Source organism: Pseudonaja textilis, chromosome Z (assembly GCF_049901715.1).
Source record: "Pseudonaja textilis isolate UNSWEBS1 chromosome Z, rPseTex1.2, whole genome shotgun sequence".
Classification (NCBI taxonomy): domain Eukaryota; kingdom Metazoa; phylum Chordata; class Lepidosauria; order Squamata; family Elapidae; genus Pseudonaja; species Pseudonaja textilis.
The window spans coordinates 130,122,923-130,140,847 of NC_142008.1; the positions used below are offsets into that span (position 1 = coordinate 130,122,923).

Here is a 17,925-nt window from a genome sequence, read left to right on the forward strand (position 1 = left end):
AAAGAAGCTCTAAAAACAATTAGTTATTGCAGAATCTAGGAATAAAGCCACATTTGGAACAGAGTTTAAATTATATTCCCTTTTTTCCTGCCCTTAGTTGGTTTCTCACCCCGGGTTATAAAAGGGATGTGTACCGTGTTTTAATAATGGTCCAATCTGGTCTTGGAGTCTTTGCTTTCAGCTGTGCTGGCTTTAGCCTGCTCCAGAGAAAGCCTGGGTAAAGTTAATCCGTAATTTTCTTCCTTTAGCACATTATTTTTAATTTCAGAAAATTACTTCATTTGTGTTTCTGAGCTGTATTAATAATCTCCTTACCCATCTCACAGCTGGGAAATGAAACTTAATAAATATGGAAATTGGTCTTCAAACTAATATTCTGGAGGAAAGGTAGTTAAATGCTAGATGGTGACTTACTTTCTCCCTAGGCTTAGAGGCAATAATTTCCTCTCAATCAGAATTATGGGCATATTGCAAAATAATATATTGCCAATGTGGTCTAGTGGTTAAGGTACTGTCTTAGGAATCAGGAGACCATGAATTCAAGTGCTGCCTTAGGCATGAAAGCCAGCTGGGTGATTTTGGGCCAATCACCAGGAGACCATGAGTCCTAGTTCTGCATTAAGCATGAAAGCTGGCTGAGTGACTTTAGGCCAATCATTCTTTCAAGTCACATCACAGGATTGTTGCTGTGGAGAAAATAGGAGGAAGAAGGAACATAAGGTATGTTTGCTGTCTTATTTATAAAAAATTATAAAAGTTGGATAAAGATCTAATAAATTAGAGGGGAAAAAATCAATGTACGGCTAGTGAAACAGTTTACAAATCCTGGTTTGCTGGTTTTCTGCTCAGAGAGCATATTGAATGTTTCAGAGTAACTGGACAGAAATAAAACATCCAAGCCTTAGCTTTAATTAGCTAAGCTGGGAGCAGCCCAAGGAACTTATATTGTCTCCCTTGCTTTAATCTACCAACTACTCTCCTGTAGAAGGAAGAAAAAAAAACCCCACACCTTCATCACTTCAATACTTTTATTTATATAATACATACACACACACACACAAGTACTGTACACGCCTAACATTTCCCTTCCCCCTCACAGTGTACATTTCCCCTCCGTATTTCTCTTAATACAGACTCTCTGGACAACAGAGCCAGCCGTAGTCCTGCTTGCACACAGTCCCTGACCTAAAGGTGTTCCGGAGCTTCCACCTTTTGCCACAGGAAGTTAACATGTCTGAGCTGTGCGTATGTGTCTCTGGCAGGAGCACCACCTCCTCCTTCACAACTCAGGTGCCCCTGGAGGTGCCTGGGATGGCAATCCAATGGTTGAGAAGGTAGAAGTAGGTTTGGTGGAAATTTGACATTTCTTAGGCTCCACCCCCTACATACAGTTGTCCAAAGATGCTGGTTGTCTTTCAATCCCAGCCATTGTCCTTAATCATGTGGTTCAATTCAATTATGAATTTGCCCTCCTTGTATTTCTGGCTAGTCTCAAAGGCCTGTTCCTGTAGAAGAAGAGGAGAAAGGAATGATATGGGTGGAAGCCAACTATTAAGTGGTGCAATTATTTTTACGGAGGGAGGGAGGGGGGGGAGGAGGGCACAAAGCAGGAGACTCACATATTTCCATCCAAGGGTGGTCTTGCAGTTTTCACAGTATATATCAGCTACAGCATGCAGGCCCGTCAGCAAAACACGTTCCTCTGCTGGGCCACATCCAACATTCACTCTGTACGGAGCCAAAACAAAACACAAGTTTTGTTAGCTTTAACAGGGCCCATCTGTCCTAATCGTTTTCCCAGTATGAGTTCTACTTTGCCTTGAAATCGCTAGCCATGGAAATCAATCAAGGGATGAAATGAAATCAATGGGATTGTTCTTAAGAGCTTGACCTACTGCTGCCAGAACAATGGTTCTATCCCCCTTTGTGGGTGCTTGACAAAGCCCAGGGTTTGGTCTTCAGGTGGGGGTGGGGGGGAAGTGGGATTTGATTTCCCCAGTTCTGTTAGTTTGGTTTGGAAGCACACCAGGATAAGAACAAGCCCAAAACTTTTCCCCAAAAAACTGGATATGAAGATAGATTTGGATTGTGTCCAGCTTCAGAGTCACTCGGTGGCTTCAGAAGCACAACTCACAAGGAGGGAGGTCAGCCCACAACCCCCATGTGGAAAGGAGGGCCAGGGTTTCGGTTTTGGGGTCTGCTAATGTCTTTTGAAATACAGTACCACAGAGACATGCTGGAGCTGGGGAAGAAAGGAAACCAAAAATAGTTTCTAACCTTATGATGAAAGTACAATGCACAGACACAAACAAGAGCCTGTCTATTAGGACAGGGTCTGGTTAATCTCCAAGCTGTGGTTCTGCTATCAAAATAACAAAAGCTTATGAATACCTGGTTCCCGCAATTCACTTGCAGAATTCATTCATTCCTATGCGATCACTCGGAAATAATTTTAAACTTGGTGTGAGTTTCAGTTTGGAATGATGTGCCACAGTCCGGAAGTATTTTCAGTTTACTTTGAAGGCCTTTGAATGTCTTTGAATTTTATCTAAATTAACCCTCCGCACACCAACATTCCCGCTGGGTTGATTGTTTTGGGAGAAGGAGATTAGCCCTATTAGGTTATCTTTTACTGAAACCTACTCCCACCTTCTCTTATTCTGCTATCTTAATAGCTTAATTGCTTCTGTTTTCCTCTGTTTCGGCTAAGACCCATTAAAAAGGAGCGATTGTCTCTTCGGCTGGCCCTTCAAGGTATGGACGCCCCAATGGTGGAGGAAGGATTTTAGCGTGAGATCTTTTTCTTCAGGTGGCTAGATTTCTCTCAGTAGAGGATTATTTGGTTGAATGAAGTCCGCTCTGTTGTAGATACTAGTACTGATTAAATACTACCTCTATCAATCTTTATTACAGTCACGTAATAAAAACATTGAAACAATAGTAGCAAAAAAATAAAAAGACAGACAGAATAATACATTGCAATTGGTAGTGGATTAACAATGGGCACCCAAAGTTTGCCTAATTTTACATACAGCATAGCAGAATTTGGCTGTGTTCAGAAAACTACTTCATACCGTTCTGATAACAGTAGTTGCACATAAAAAAAGACTAGCATTTCTAAGATAGCAAAGGGGTTATGAACTGAGTCTGTGAATCCTTATAGAAGATGTAGTGTAGCAGGACAAGAGGTGTTACCAGCTCAGTAGGCATTCAGACATAGAATTAGGATATAGCAGGGACTTGCTGCTCTTTTGATGGTAAATTAAAACTCCCATCTCATCTGTCCTGGCTGCAGATGATGCCACTTAACACAGAGGTCCCCAACCCCTGGGCCACAGCCTACTACTGGGCCACCGCCTATTCAGAATTGGGCCGCGTGACTGGCTAGCCAGAGTGCGCATGCGCAGCTCAACTTTCGTAAGCGTTTGGCGAATAGGCACTCAAGTTTGTGCCTGCCGTCTGCCACTTGTGCAAAGGCTGAATGCATGCATGTGCCCAGCCTACCACTCATGTGTCCCCTCCAGATGGGCGGCCAAGGTTGGGGGCCACTGACTTAACACAGCTAAAGGTCCCATGACAGTGATGGCGAACCTTTTGGGCACCAAGTGGCCAAAGCGCACATGTGTGCGCGTACCCAAAATGCAAGGTGCACCCAGGTGCATTTGTGTGACCCATGCGCATGCCTCATGCACATGCACGCGCCTCACGCATGCGTAATGCGCATCAGAGACTCAAAGACCGGCTGGCTGGCAGGAGGTGCACACACATGCACAGTGGAGCTGAGCTGGGGTGACGGTGCGTGGGCCCACAGAGCGGGGTCTGCCTGCCACCTGTGGCACGCATGCCATAGGTTCTCCACCAGTGCCCTGAGAGGGAAAACCTGAGTGTAGCATATATATATATATATATATATTTTCCTTCCAAAATATGCTCCTCTCTTGGGATACTTACACAGAGTTGAAGAGGTAGGCCCGTCCTTGGCTTCCTTGAAAAGACTGTAACAAGAGGGAGAACAGGACATAGAGCAAAAACCGAAGGCTTTCCTACCCCTATTTAAACAAATGCCTCCACCTCACCCTGAACACTTCCCACGGTTATTTCTCCTGCTGGTCACTCTGTCTCCCTCCCAACCTTGGGAACCCAAATCTCAGGGGCAGCCTTCAGCCTGTCTCCGTTGCTTATCATCCTCTGTAGACTTTGGTTCTAGACCAGCTGCTTATCTTCCCCTCCCGCTTGGCTGATGGCAAGCGGCCAGAGACTCTCTTCCCCAGTTTCCTTGTTTATGCTCTCAAACCCATGAAATTGAATTTAATGATTAATCAGCTGCAGCTGAGACCTATTGCCCTTGTATTCTTGAGAACTAGGGTGCAGGTAGCGGACAAGCCGAGGCAGAAAGAGCTGATCGCCCTTTGTAAAGCCCACCACCGCCACCACGGGCCCCCTCCCCTGCCCTTCTCCTCACCCCTTTCCTTCTTCTAGTCCCAAATAATGCCCCGTCTTTTACTGCTCAGAAATTCTGTGGCATCAGTAAAAGTGGCTCTGGAAAGAGACGTGATGTTGCAATTGGCAGCAGCTGCTGCTGCTTGGAGTCCCTCTCCTCCTCCCACCTCCACATCTTTTCCTGTTTTTAACTGTATTATTCCCAGAGGAGACGCTTTCGGATTTAAACTGTGGTTTCCTTGGGAGGTGGTGATTTCTCCAATGAACCAAGCCAGCCAGAATTTGTCTTACTTATCTATATTAATTTATAATCCATACTCCCAAACCTCTGCATTTAACTTAGAACATTAATCGTGCTATAGGGTAAAAAAAAAAATATTTAAGACATTATTGACCCTGACCCTGAACTGACTTGCAGCTAGTCTTCGTCTTATGACCACAATTGGGACCAGTGAATCATGTGGCTGTTAAGCTAACCTGGCTTCCTCCAATGACTGCTTGTCAGAAGCCACCTGGGAAAGCTGCAAATGATGATCACCTGACCTGGGACGCGGCAGCCACCGTAAGTACATGCTACTGGTGGTTGTCGAGCATTTCAAGTCGTTTTTTGTGTTTTTTTCCAGTGCTGTTGTAACTTCAAATGCTCACTAAATGAATGATTGTAAGCTGTGGACTGCCTGTACTTGTGACAGATTGACAAATTTCAAAGGAACCCAGAAAATTTACAGTAGTAATCTTACAGTGGGATATAAGATAAGCTGCCCTTTCTTTGTTGCCTTTCTGTATTACATTCTCTTTTGGTAATAAACCGCTTTATACTTTCCTTTTCTTTTTAAAAAACCCCATGAGCTACCCAAGGCACGGCAACCCCTTTTCCTTGGATGTTTCTCTAGAGGAGTGTAGCAAGGGGTATCTCATTCCCTTTTTCGTACCTTGGAGATGAGGTCGTCGTGATTGGCCAGGTGGGCCCGGCAATGCACACAACTGTAGCGACGGTGACAGTTGTCCAGATAGGCCTGAAAAGTTTTGGGTTTGGACAATCTCACCATTGTGGTGGGAGTCACGCCTGGAGAAAAGCTACAGGAGAGTTGTGGAGAACCAAAGAGCTCCTTGAAGGAGATGCTGGGGGGGCAGATGAAAGCCCTAAAAAAAGAGGAAGAGGAGGATCACCAAACCTACAGAGAACCTGTCAAGAAGTGGTAGCTACAGCCCTGGAGTCAGAGTGTCAAGATTTTGTTTCTTAGCTCTGGGAACTGGCCAGGTTCTATGTAACCAGCCTCTAAACAAAAACAAATACCACGTGCTGTGCTCTCCCTCCCTCGGCAGCTTCTTGGAGACTCAGCCTGTAATTAAACCCAGGATGTAGGTCACAGCTGATCACCTGTGATGAAAGAAAACTGCCGTAGAATAACGCTCAAACACCTTAACTTTCCAAGCTGCCCTTCCAATTAATTTCTGGTTAGGTTTTCCTAGCACCACTCCAACCATGAACACCCCTTGCTATAAACTCTAGTCTTTTCTGGTAAAACCAGACATTCAGCTTTCTGTTTTTTTGTTTCCAGACTGTGGACATAAATGTCAAGTATTATAACCACCCACCTACCCCAAACCTATGACCGGTTTTCACTTTTGCAGCATGGGCCCTTGCTCAGAGATACATTTTTTAATCCCACCTTTATTATTTTTATAAATAGCTCAAGACCTCAAGGTATGTCTGGGCTCAGAACATTTTTATTTATTTGCATCCCACCTTTATTATTATTACAAATCACTCAAGGCAGCAAACATACTTTCCTCCTCCTATTCCCCACAACAACCACCCTGTGAGGTGAGTTGGGCTAAGAAACGGAGACTGGCCCAGAGTCCCCAGCTTGTTTTCATACCTAAGGTGGGACTAGAACTCACAGCCTGCTGGTTTCTAGCCTGGTTCCTTTACCACTAGAGCAAACTCACATCTGCTTGGTTGAGATGGAAGGGAAGATCAAGACAGAAAGCAGTGAAGTCTCGAAAGCATACTGGGTAGTGACAGACATCAACAGCTTGTCACAGATTAGCAGGCAGTATTTAGAGTTGTGAAATGACGAAGGGATCTTCACTAAGTCAGGAAGAGGATAGAAGGAATCCAGAAGAATTATGTTACATGATGCCCAGAGATGGGGGAGGAAGGAAGGGCTTTAGAGAAACACAACAAAGAGCTTTAAGAATTGTGTGGCACTAATAGTGACCACTTAAGTGCAGCCAAACCAGAGGCAATAGAGACATACCTGTAGATTAAGGCACAACTTGAGACAGGCAGCTGGCTGCAGAAGAATGGGGCAGACACAAAGCAGCCCTGGGGATGAGAGAAGAGGGAGGAGCAGAGCGAAGGGATTTTTAGAAAATACAGTGGGCTAAACCAATCAGCTGAGGAGAGGTATTTGAGGGGAGGCGGGCAAGAGGAGAATCTCTGCAAGGAAGGATGGAGGTTTGGTTTTCAAAGGGGAGGGTGGAATGGTTGCCTGGAACCTCATGGTGGAGGAGGAGAAAGGGAAGCAAACCAGCTTCCTTGAAAGGGAAGCAAACCAGCAAACCAGTTGGGCAGGCAAAGAAATGCTGATCCAGAAAAAATGTTGGCTGAGACTCCCTACATTTACCCGGAAGCTGGATTTGTGTTTTGGCTTTTTTTTATTTTCTGGAGAAGAAGGTCTTAGCATTAGGGAGAACTTAGAGACTTCTCTCCCTTTATCCTCACTTCCTCCTAAGCAAGCTTTAAAGCAAGCTATGGCTATGATATTTATTATCCACCTTACATCACCATGGCATAGGGACTCTCCCCCCACCATCTTTTTAAATTTCTCCCTAATTTCTCTAAGGATCTAGTGATCACAGAAATTACTGGTAAGATGATGAACAGAGGAATATAAGGAATATAACAAGGGATGTACACGAACACAGGGAGTAGCTAGACAGGAGAAATAAAGGAAGAAGTAAAAGGAAGGAAACAAAGAAGAAAGTTTTTTAAAAATACAGTTCCTTTTTTTAATGTTTATACTCTTGAAAAATATTTTTTTTAAATAACATTGCATTATTCTCTCTCAACCTATTTACCTTATAAAGTTCCCAAAGGAACTATGATAAAAATATTGTTCTTCTTAATAAATGGCATAATATTTATTGGTAGGATAATGACAGAGAAATATAAGAAAGATGAACATGAAAAATAGCTAGACAAGTAAAATAAAGGAAGAAGTAAAAGGAAGAAAACAAAAGTTTTTTTTAAAAAAACACACTTCCCTTTTTAAAATGATTTGTTTATCATTTTGAAAAAGCATATACCTTATTAAAATGCTATCAAAGTTCCCAAGGAACTGTAACAAAAATATTGTTTTTCTTGATAAATGGCATATTTGCCAGTAACAGTTGCAGCTGAGATTATCTTCTAAACAATATCCAAGACAGTCTTAAGAGACAACAGAAACATACTAGCCATAACTAACAGGGAGGCATCTTGTTTACCGGCAATTTATTAATTATTTTTCTACTGGATGTGGACAGGAAATACGTATGTTTTTATCTGAACACCAAATGAAGCGGAGCATATAAAGGTAGCATATACTACCTTTCGCGCATTTATTTCAGAAGACAATAGGGCTTTTCTTTTATTATGATGAAGAAAATATATACCAGATATGAGAAGGGGATTTTTTTTTTTAAGCTGATTTGTTTTATGTGTGAGCCCTATAAATACGTGTTCAGCTTATCTCTTGTTTTGATAATGGAAAAGATTACTATTGCCATGTTACATGGTGCACTAAGAACAACATACTGATTTGTTTATATATAGCAATTTGACTCTGGTATAGCAAGTAAGAAATAAACCTGGGCATATGATATTGATATAAAGAAATATACTGGATCTGATATTATCAATTACAGGGTGTCTATAGAAACACACTCAAAAATAGGGTATTGGGGACCCTTTAATAAGAGAGAAATGGGAATAGAGAAAAAGATGAAAAAAAGCTGAAATATCTTGGTTTCCTTTTATTACAACAAATATTGCGCACTTTATTGTTATAACTATTGAACAGGAAGCTTGAAAATATACATGTAGAAGAAGATGAGGTGGATATAGAGGGTGGAACAGTAGATAGGGCTGGGATGATAGTCATAAACTGAAAATATGTGTTTGTGTTTTCTGTCACAGGTAAATGGCAAGATTTTTATTTCAAGTCCAGAAAGGGACAGCTGTTGAGTAATAGGCCATAATTTCATATTTCCATATAAAATTGTAGGGCCACTCATGCAAACATTTTCCTGCTTGTCTGTTTTTAAACTTCCTAAAATGTGAACTTTAGAAGAATGAAGGATATGGAAAGAAAAGTTGGAAGTCCAAATTCCCCCTCTCTATTAAAACGTTTGAAATAGCAGCATCACAACCTGAAAAAAATTTTTTTTCTTGATTGATGAACAGAGAAAAAAGAGAAATCTACTTGCTCAGTGAGACCAAGCGAGGGTTAAAACCAGCTTTAATAAACAGTGCCGTGGTTATGACTCGTTTGGCTACCTATCCATATTATGCTGGAAACTATCTCCCCTTCCCCCCCCCAGGACAAAACGCAACCCGGGCTGCTCAATACATAAAGGATGCCACCTGATCCCGAATTAGTGACTCTTGAAAACGGGTCCCTCTTTATAGCATTTCCTGTGGGATTAGAGGAGATACGGGCCATCGCGAAGGGAGGAGATAAATCCCCTGCTGAAATAACAAAAGGAACATGAGGTTATCCTAGGAAATGCCCTCTTTGGCGTGGTCAGGAGGGGTACAATAAAGGGAATCCTCTGAAAAAGGATCCACCGGAATCCTTTTCATCCTTCTCCAGCTATTCAGATCCGTTCGCCTTTCGAGGGGTCAGTGGGTCACTCACTGGAAATAGGCGCCCACAAGTATCCACTGCACCACCCTCCATCCACCACCCTCCCTCCATTCTTGCAGGGGGGGGGTATATGATCCACACCCCCGTGCGTGTTTTTATACACAGAGGGACAGGCAGACAGACACGCACCGCCAGCCTGCCGTGGGGGAGACGCGTCCACGGACGCCGCCGTTTCCCTGGAGCCCTTCCCAACCCCCCCAACCCCGTCTCACCTGTCCGAAGAGCAACCTGCGTCGGATGGTGGCTCGGTGCGGCTTTTGGGGAGGGGAGTCGCCCCGCCGACAGACCCGCAGCCCCCCGCGAAGCGCCCCAGCTGGGAGTCTAGACTTCCTCTTGTTTACAAACCCAGGCTATGAAACAAAGGTGTCTCCTCCCCTTTTCTCTCTCTCTCTCTCTCTCTCTCTTCTCCCCTCTCCCTCCTCCTTCCTGCGGGCTTCCCCCTCCGCGCCTTCCTCTTTTCCGCCCAGCCAATCGGGGCGGGCTATGCAAATAAACTGCAGAGCTGATAAAGGGGAGGGGACCTTTGCGCGCGCGGAGGACACGCTCGGTTCGGCACGAAGTGGGGGGCGGGGAGCGCGAGGCGGTCTGGAGAGATGGCGTGGCTGGGCGGCGCGCCGCGCCTGGGCCGGCCCTGAAAACGGCGGGCCTCTGGGCGTGTGCAGAGCGCCTTTGGCTCGTCTCTGGCGGGCTGCGGTGGTGCACCTTTCCCCCTTTGGAAACGGGGTCTAGAAGGGATAGTTGGGGAGGCTTGCCTTTTTGCCACTTGGAGATGGCACTGATAAGCTTTGATCAAAATAGCCTGGATTAAAAGTTTTTATGGTCGAGCAGGATCTCAATCTGCGTGTAGTGAGTTCAGTCCCGGAAATTGCCGGAAAAACCATGTTGCAGTGAAACTAAGTCTGATTAGATGAATATATGCACTTAATATAATAGCCTTCTGTGTTTGGCAAATTTTGAATTGATGAAACACAGGAGCCTACAAACAAGACTATGTCGAAATTGACACTTTGGCTGGTAAATAATGCTTTTAAATAATGCTTTTAAAAATTCCATATATTAAAATGTAAATACTTGTAAACAACATCATCACTATAGTAGCTGTTCTTCCCATAAGACATTTTTATATTATGGAAGTGTCTTATTTGAATTCTGCAATTGCAAATCTACATTCCAGTAACAAAGAGGTTTTGGGGGGTATTGTATATCTTGGGATCTGAACAATTATTCTGTGCTTGGGTAGTTTGGAAAACTACTGCAAGCCAAAGGAGACAATATTTGCCTGGGAGGGGAAGGCGGTCATTGTGCACTTCTCATTGTGAGTCAGGGTTAGATGTCACGAGGAAGGAAATTGTCTGGCATACTGCAACAAAATAGCCTAGATTAAAAGTTTTATGGTTGAGCAGGATCTGAATCTGCACACAATGAGTTCAGTTCCACAAGTTGACTAATGCCAGAAAAATAATCAAGTTGCAGGGAAACCGAGTCCAATGTTATTGATTACATTAATATGTGTCTTTGGGCATCAGTTGTGATAGTCACAAACTGTTTTATCAGCTACATAAAATGACTTTAAAAAGTGGGTAGGCAGTTGATAACCAGAGACAGTTTGGTCTAGTGCAGGGGTCGCCAACCTTTTGGACCTCAGGAACCACCAAACTCATAATTTTAAATCCTGCAGACCAGAGACCCTGAGAAAATCCCCAAAAAGTCTGCAGGAAAATTCCCCACCCTGTTTTCCTACTGATCGATTATTCTTTTGGGTTCACTTGGATACCGTCTCCAGCTCTGTTCTCAGAGAGAGAGAGAGAAACTTTTGGCTTCATGCAAGGAAAGCAGCAGAAGCAGCAGAAGTCTCTCCCCCATACTCCACCAGAAATGAGTCTTTGTGAGACTTGTCACACTGGCGCAGCCTCTTGGAGCAGGATGCCTAGCAGGGTCCTAAAGATTCATCTCTAGTTGAGTTTGGGGGTGAGAAAGAAAGACTTTTGCTGCTTTCCTTGTGTGCAGCCAAAAACAGAAGAAGAAAGAAGTGGAAAAAAGCAGCCTGGTGGCCAGGTGAGGTGCGTGGGGCAAGTTTCCTCCCTCTGCCCTTTCCCCCCTCCCCTCACTGTCTTGTGTTGTTCACAATGCAAGCAATGCAAGCCTTGCGTTCCCACGGGCCATGTGGGCGGCGCAGCCTTGCGTTTCCATGCAGCCTGGATTAATTGCTTTGGGGGGGTGCTTTGGGGTTAACATTTCTCTGCGGAGCACCAACATTTTCTCATGGACCACCAGTGGTCCCTGGCCCACTGGTTGGCGACCACTGATCTAGTGGTTAAGACGCTAGACTAGAAACCAGCAAATCCTCAGGTCTAGTCCCACTTTAGACATAAAAGATCAGTTAGGCCAGTCACTGATCTTAGGCCAGTCACTCTCTCAACTCAGCCCACCCTGCAGGGTTGTTGTGGGGAAAATAGGTAGAGGAAAATGTGTGGAATATATTTGCTGCCTTATTTGTAACATTAATAAAGTTGGGATGCAAATAAACAAAAATGACTCGAGTCCAGACAGAGAAACATGCCTTTTATCGATATCCAGCTTGTAAGAGGTAGAACACAACACATCATAATGCTAAGCGAACATGAATGAATGCCCACTTATCACGAGACAACACAATCGGATCAGTATGGCTGCAATCCTTTTCTAATAAGCAACCACTGGTTCTTGCACAGAGGAGGATCGATATTGTACATTCAGCAATTATTTTGTCCTTGGATTTGATAAGATTGACTTCAGTTAAGGGAACCTAGTAGTTTCACTGCTAATAATTTTTTTTCTTTGTTTCATTTTAATTTGCTTCTACACAAACTTTAAAATCCTGCAGCCTTTTTTTGCTAGAGATTTTAAATATAAGACCCCATTTTGTCAGCTGGATGCTATGGGCTACATTGATACGCTTGGAATGAAACAGAATGAGAGACAAAGGTGAATTTACTTGCTAAGATAGCTGCAGAACTGAAAATATGCAGCTTGTATGATTGTGGGTGTTTTCCAAATGGTTGCCTTTGCCTTTCTTTGTATTGTTTACTTGACTTAACTGCAGCTAGTTCTAGCAAATATTTATTTGAAAGGGAGTGTCCCCTAGTGGTTAGAAGTGGGAAGACCTGGGTACCAATTCCCACTCAGCTATGCAGCTTCTTGAGAAACCTTTGTCTAATTTTTACTTCTCATTGTTAAACACACCCAGAGTGGATTTGTACAGAAGAGATTGAAGAGATTGGACAGCCATCTGTTTGGAATAGGAAAGCATCTAGGTTAGACTAGAAGATATCCAAAATTCCTTCCTTCCAACGTTGTTATCCTGTATTCTGGTTGTGAGAATATATGACAAAGGAAAGAGACCCAACTCATCAAAACTAAGTGGAAAAGGACTTGATAAAACTATTTAAGACTTCCTGAAATAAAACATCTGATTCTACTTATTGTCCAAATTGTACAGTGTCGTCTATTATTCATATCTATGTGATTTCTAAGAGTCACAACTCCAACTTGATAACACAAGATTAAATCTCTGGAGATTCTCAGTCATCCAGGTGACGGTTGTCCCAAAGATGCTTTTTCATGAGGCGAATAGAGTTTCTTTTTCTTTGAAAAAGCATGTTTGGGACATGATGAAATCATAATCAGTCAGGTTGGAAGGGATGATGTACAGCAGAGGTTTTTAATTTTAGCAACTTTTAATTTTATGGATTTCAACATCCAGAATTCCATAGCCAGCCATGGTGGCTGGGGAATTCTGGGAGTTGAAGTTCTTAAGTCTTAAAGTTGCCAAGGTTGGATATCCCTGATGTACAACACTGACTAAACCAAATTGGAGATCAGAATTTAAATGATATTCTCGTGATTTCTCTCCAGGGCCATGAAACTCCCTTCCCTCTAATAGGCAACAATTCTAGGGATATTAAGTTCAATTGTGGTGTCCTTCTGCCAGAATTATATCTATAAATCCCTTCCCTTTTCGGTGGTGACTTAATTTCCTACGATTTTGTACAACAAAATTGTACATTGTAGCTTCTTAGGACAAGCACATTGATCAGAGAAAAGGAAATGAGTATAGACTCAGACTATTGCCACTTAAAGGCTATGTTATATAGTGAAATGAATCATAATTATGGGGACCTTGATTTTTACAATGCAATTAATTTGAATTGGGACTCAGCTGGCAAAACCTGTTTTTCAATGTTAGGGTTCAGCCAAAAAACATGTCATCAAATAATATGGAGGAAGTCTCTGGCCAGGTGTGAACTCTATTACCATTCTGTAATTATGGCTCACCTTTTAAACCCTCAAATTGGGGAATGAGATTTGTAAAGTGTGATAGTGATAGCACTGGTATTTTGAGTGTAAAAGCTACTGTGCGTGGAGGTTAACCTAGTGCCATCTAAACTAGGTGTAAAAAGATTTGCGGCTAGAGCTGCCATTGCTTCTGATTATTGGTCCTGCTGGCTTAGACTGATGGGAATAATGTCCAACAATATCTGATGTCCAACTATATCTGGAGACTCACAGATTCCATATTTGTGCTCTAGAAAATTATGTGGAGAATATTTGACAATAAAAAAAATTACACCATCGTGCTACCTTAATTTTAATAGTTTCAATGTCTTTATAATTATGCTTTTATACTATTGTAAGCTTCAAGAGTCACTTAGGACAGTGAGATAGATGGCATATACAGGTAGTCCTTGACTTACAACCATTTACTAGTGATCATTTGAAGTTACTATGGCATTGAAAAAAGTGACTTATGACAGTTTTCATACTTAATGACTGTTGAAGCATGCCCATGAACAACATTCAGATGCTTGACACAGGTTGCATGTATTCATGACCAGAATTATGTGATCACTTTTTGTGACACTCTTTTTTAAATTATTTTTATTTTATTTTATTTTTACACATCTCTTCACGTGAGCAACATGATTCCGGATTATAACACTTGTACATAGTCATACTTTCATTTCCATTAATCTTATATAATATTATCTCATATCATTATCCATTTCACACATCTTTAAATAAATTTGCATTTCATATTTCAATTCAGTAGTTCAATATCAATATTTCATCCACACATAGGTTTTCAATTCTTTATCCCCTATTATTTCCATTTTCAGCCTACTATCTATTTTATTTTACATTACACATCGTTATTATCCTTAATTTTCTCTAAGCCGATATATAATAAACAATTTTTAAAAAGTAAAAGTAAAATAAAGCCAATGTATTTGGATCCACATGGTGTTTTCCATTCCCATACTTTAATCATAATAAAATATTCTTATTATACACTTCTAATATCCATTAAATAATCAACTGTATATTTTAAAATGTATTCTTGATTGTTTGGCGATGGCTTCCCTGATGATTCTCTTGTTGAAGTGTTCAGTATTGGAGATTTGTTTATGAAATACCATGCAACAATTGCCCAGCCAGATACATTGGACAGACCAAGCGCACACATCGCAGAACACAAGCCACAGATCATGAAATTAATTTTGAGGGAACCAAATTAATCTCCAATACTGAACACTTCAACAAGAGAATAATCAGGGAAGCCATCAAAATAGAGAAACACCCCCGTAACATGAGTAAACAGGATGATATGTCCTGCCTACCAGACATCTGGAAACTAGCCCTTATCAACAAATGAATCCTAGCCACCCATTCCATAGACGAAAGGCAATCACTGTCCAGAAACCAGACCACGGCTGTATCACCAGCTGCCACACACACCCCGACCCCCAAACCAAGCAAACTGACGCCATGAACACATAGCCAGGCCTCAAACTCAGAGCCAAACCAAAATCCGGAAGTCACATCACAGCCATCTGCTCAGGATATCACATCATGAAACTCAGGAGGTTAAACCACAAAACCTCAGGATGTTACAACACAGCCAACGACCCAGGAGATTACAGCACAAGACCCAGGATGTCACAACAATAGAACTCAGAAGGTCATCACAGTCCATTACCCAGGTCGTTACAACACAGGAGGCTGATAAGACACACAGCCAATACCTCAGCCACACATGTTCTTACAAAAAAGCCAACCAATCTGCAAACATCAACTCCATCAACCAATTAAGAAATAACAACACAGCCAACCTCCCCACCAGTATTTATAGAGAGACAGCAGCTCCAATCACGCTTTGCTCGCACAAGCACAAAGCCAAAAGCACCAGCCTGAAGATGGCGAGTGGGACCTCGTCGAAACGTCGCCAAGATACTCTCAATCTTACATGGGAAAAAGTTTTAAACTAAGTACCAATATACATTCCCATGTGGTATCCCCCTTATAAAATCCCTAACCCTAATCTCTAAATTTCTCGTCTTTATTATTTCTTTTAATTTTAGCCAACTTTCCCTTTTCTAAGTTTCCCTGGTCTTTCTTTTTTCCTTCTAGTATTGCCTGTCAGCCATGTTTTCCCCCACCCTTTTCAGTTCTCTTTTTTTTGGGTTTCTTCTTATATAATTCCTTCTTCTTCTTAGTCTTGGGAGCCTTATCTCTTTTATTTGTTGACTCTGTTGTCAGTGTCTCTATTTTAAATCTTTTTATATCCTTTGGCAATGGTCCTTGTTCTCCATAGTCTTCTAGGCTGTTGTTTTCCTTTTCCAACTCGTCATCTCTGGGCTTTCCTTGTTCTTCTGCAAGCTGCAACACCATTACTTTATTAATCATTGTATCCAGCAATTTCATTCTTTCTTTTAACATACCTCTCACAGTTTGCAGCTCCAACTTAAATTCTTTGCTTATTTCTTCCATTTCTTTATTAAAGATCAAATTTTTCTATTATAGTCCTTGCCAAAAGTCTCTGTTTCTCTCGATTTCTCTTTCTTCTGTTTTTTTTTTTTGTCACAGTCAACCTCCAGCAGTCTCAAAATATTGTATTCCTTTATATTTTACTGTAGTCCCCATTTTTTTAAAAGCTTCTGGGGTTCTTGTTGTATTAATAATCTTTTATTCCATTTCTTCTTTCTTTAAAATATTTATACAACCAGTAATTTCCCGTAAAAGCATAAAAGAGGAAAATCTTTAACCATTAGGTAGTGCTCTATATCACTTTTTTTTCAAAGTTTTTTTAAATTTTTAATTCTCTTTTCCGGAGTATTAACATTAAACTTTACCCATTCCAAATAAATACAGCATTTTATCCAATGCCTAATTAATGTCCAATTCTGTATATTAGTCCAAATTTAATCTCTGTTTTCATATAATTCTTTTATTTCTGGTTTTCTTTTTACCTTATATTTTCCTCTTATTCCCCGCTACCATTCTTCCAAACGAAGACTCTTTCTTTCCGCTTTTCGGGGTTATCAAGAAAAAAAAATTCAAAGTATTTTATCTAGTTATATGCTGCTCACCACTTCCACTCTCCATCACAAACTTAAGTCCCAACAGCTTCCTAGCTTCAGGGCAGCCATTAAACTGCCACTTCTCCCTGTCTTCTAGGGGAGTAGATACCAAGCCAGGGAGGGGAGATGTGGCTCCTCTCAACCCAGCTTGTGGTCTCCCCCTCTTCCCCCCACCCCTACAAGGTGGGCAGATGGTTTGGTCCCTTAGGGACCCCTCCAACAGGGCAAGCACGGATCAAAGCCGCACACGATCACGGTCTCTGATCCGTCTTCGACAGAAACATCACCGGAAGTCCACCTTTTGTGCCTTTCTGACAAGCAAACCCAGTGGGGAAGCCAGATTCACTTAACAACCATGTTACTAACTGAACAACTATGTAATTAATTTAATAATTGTGGCAAGAAAGGTTGTAAAATGGGGTAAAATTCACTTAACAATTGTCTTGCTTAGCAATGGAAATTTTGGGCTCAATTGCGGATGTAAGTCGAGTGAGTCAGTTGCCAAATGTCTGAACTTCGATCATGCAACGGTTGTCAGGGTGAAAAATGGTCATGTTGCTTTTTTTCAGGGCTGTTATAACTTCAAGTGGTCACTAAATGAACTGTTGTAAAGTGAGGACTACATGCAGTGGGAGCAAATGTTCATGAATGGGGATTGTCCAAAATGTGGCAGAGATCATGTGGGTTTCCATTGGTCTTTAAAAACGTTTCAGAATCATTCCTACATTTCACAGCAAGACTTTGGCCTTAAGAGGCGGATTCAAAGGTGGTAACCCAAGCAGAAACCACATCAGGAATAGCTTTGAGTACCAGGAATGTGCCCAGGAAGGGTGGGGATTGAATGCAAATTAATCATCTAGAAGAACTTGTTGGCCTTTCTTTTTTTTTTTTTTTTTTGCATTCTCTGTGGATGCCAACAATCAGAGAAGGAAAATGAAAATGGATCTAAAAGGCCACAGATCAAATCCCACCAACGATTCACTCAATTTTAGAACACTCCCCCTCCTTTATCTTGTACAGTACAGCATGAAAATTAGTCCATCTCTCACTTCCTTCTCCAGCCTCGATTAAAATATTTGACTAGAACAGTAGAACAACCCCACGTTGGGCCAATGACTTAAAGCTGGCATTTCTTGCCAAACCCTTAACAGTTGATCCTTCTTTGGTGGGAC

General features: G+C 41.9%; 1 protein-coding gene across 3 annotated transcripts; it reads right to left on the reverse strand.

The window, feature by feature from the left end:
* Positions 1 to 1,014: 1,014 nt before the first annotated feature.
* YPEL3 (yippee like 3) lies at positions 1,015 to 9,784 on the reverse strand. Of its 3 annotated transcripts, none has more exons than XM_087918332.1 (6): positions 9,569 to 9,753; positions 6,705 to 7,381; positions 5,373 to 5,583; positions 3,952 to 3,995; positions 1,620 to 1,728; positions 1,015 to 1,505 (listed from the first exon to the last, which is right to left on the reverse strand). In XM_087918332.1, the coding sequence occupies exons 3-6, from the start codon at positions 5,487 to 5,489 to the stop codon at positions 1,416 to 1,418; spliced, it is 360 nt and encodes a 119-aa protein (XP_087774458.1). In that variant the 5' UTR covers positions 5,490 to 5,583; positions 6,705 to 7,381; positions 9,569 to 9,753; the 3' UTR covers positions 1,015 to 1,415. The 3 variants fall into 3 exon arrangements, with proteins under 3 accessions (XP_087774458.1, XP_087774457.1, XP_026567579.1); XM_087918331.1 differs by having other exon boundaries at positions 6,705 to 6,772; positions 9,569 to 9,702; XM_026711794.2 differs by lacking the exon at positions 6,705 to 7,381 and having other exon boundaries at positions 9,569 to 9,784.
* Positions 9,785 to 17,925: the final 8,141 nt, after the last annotated feature.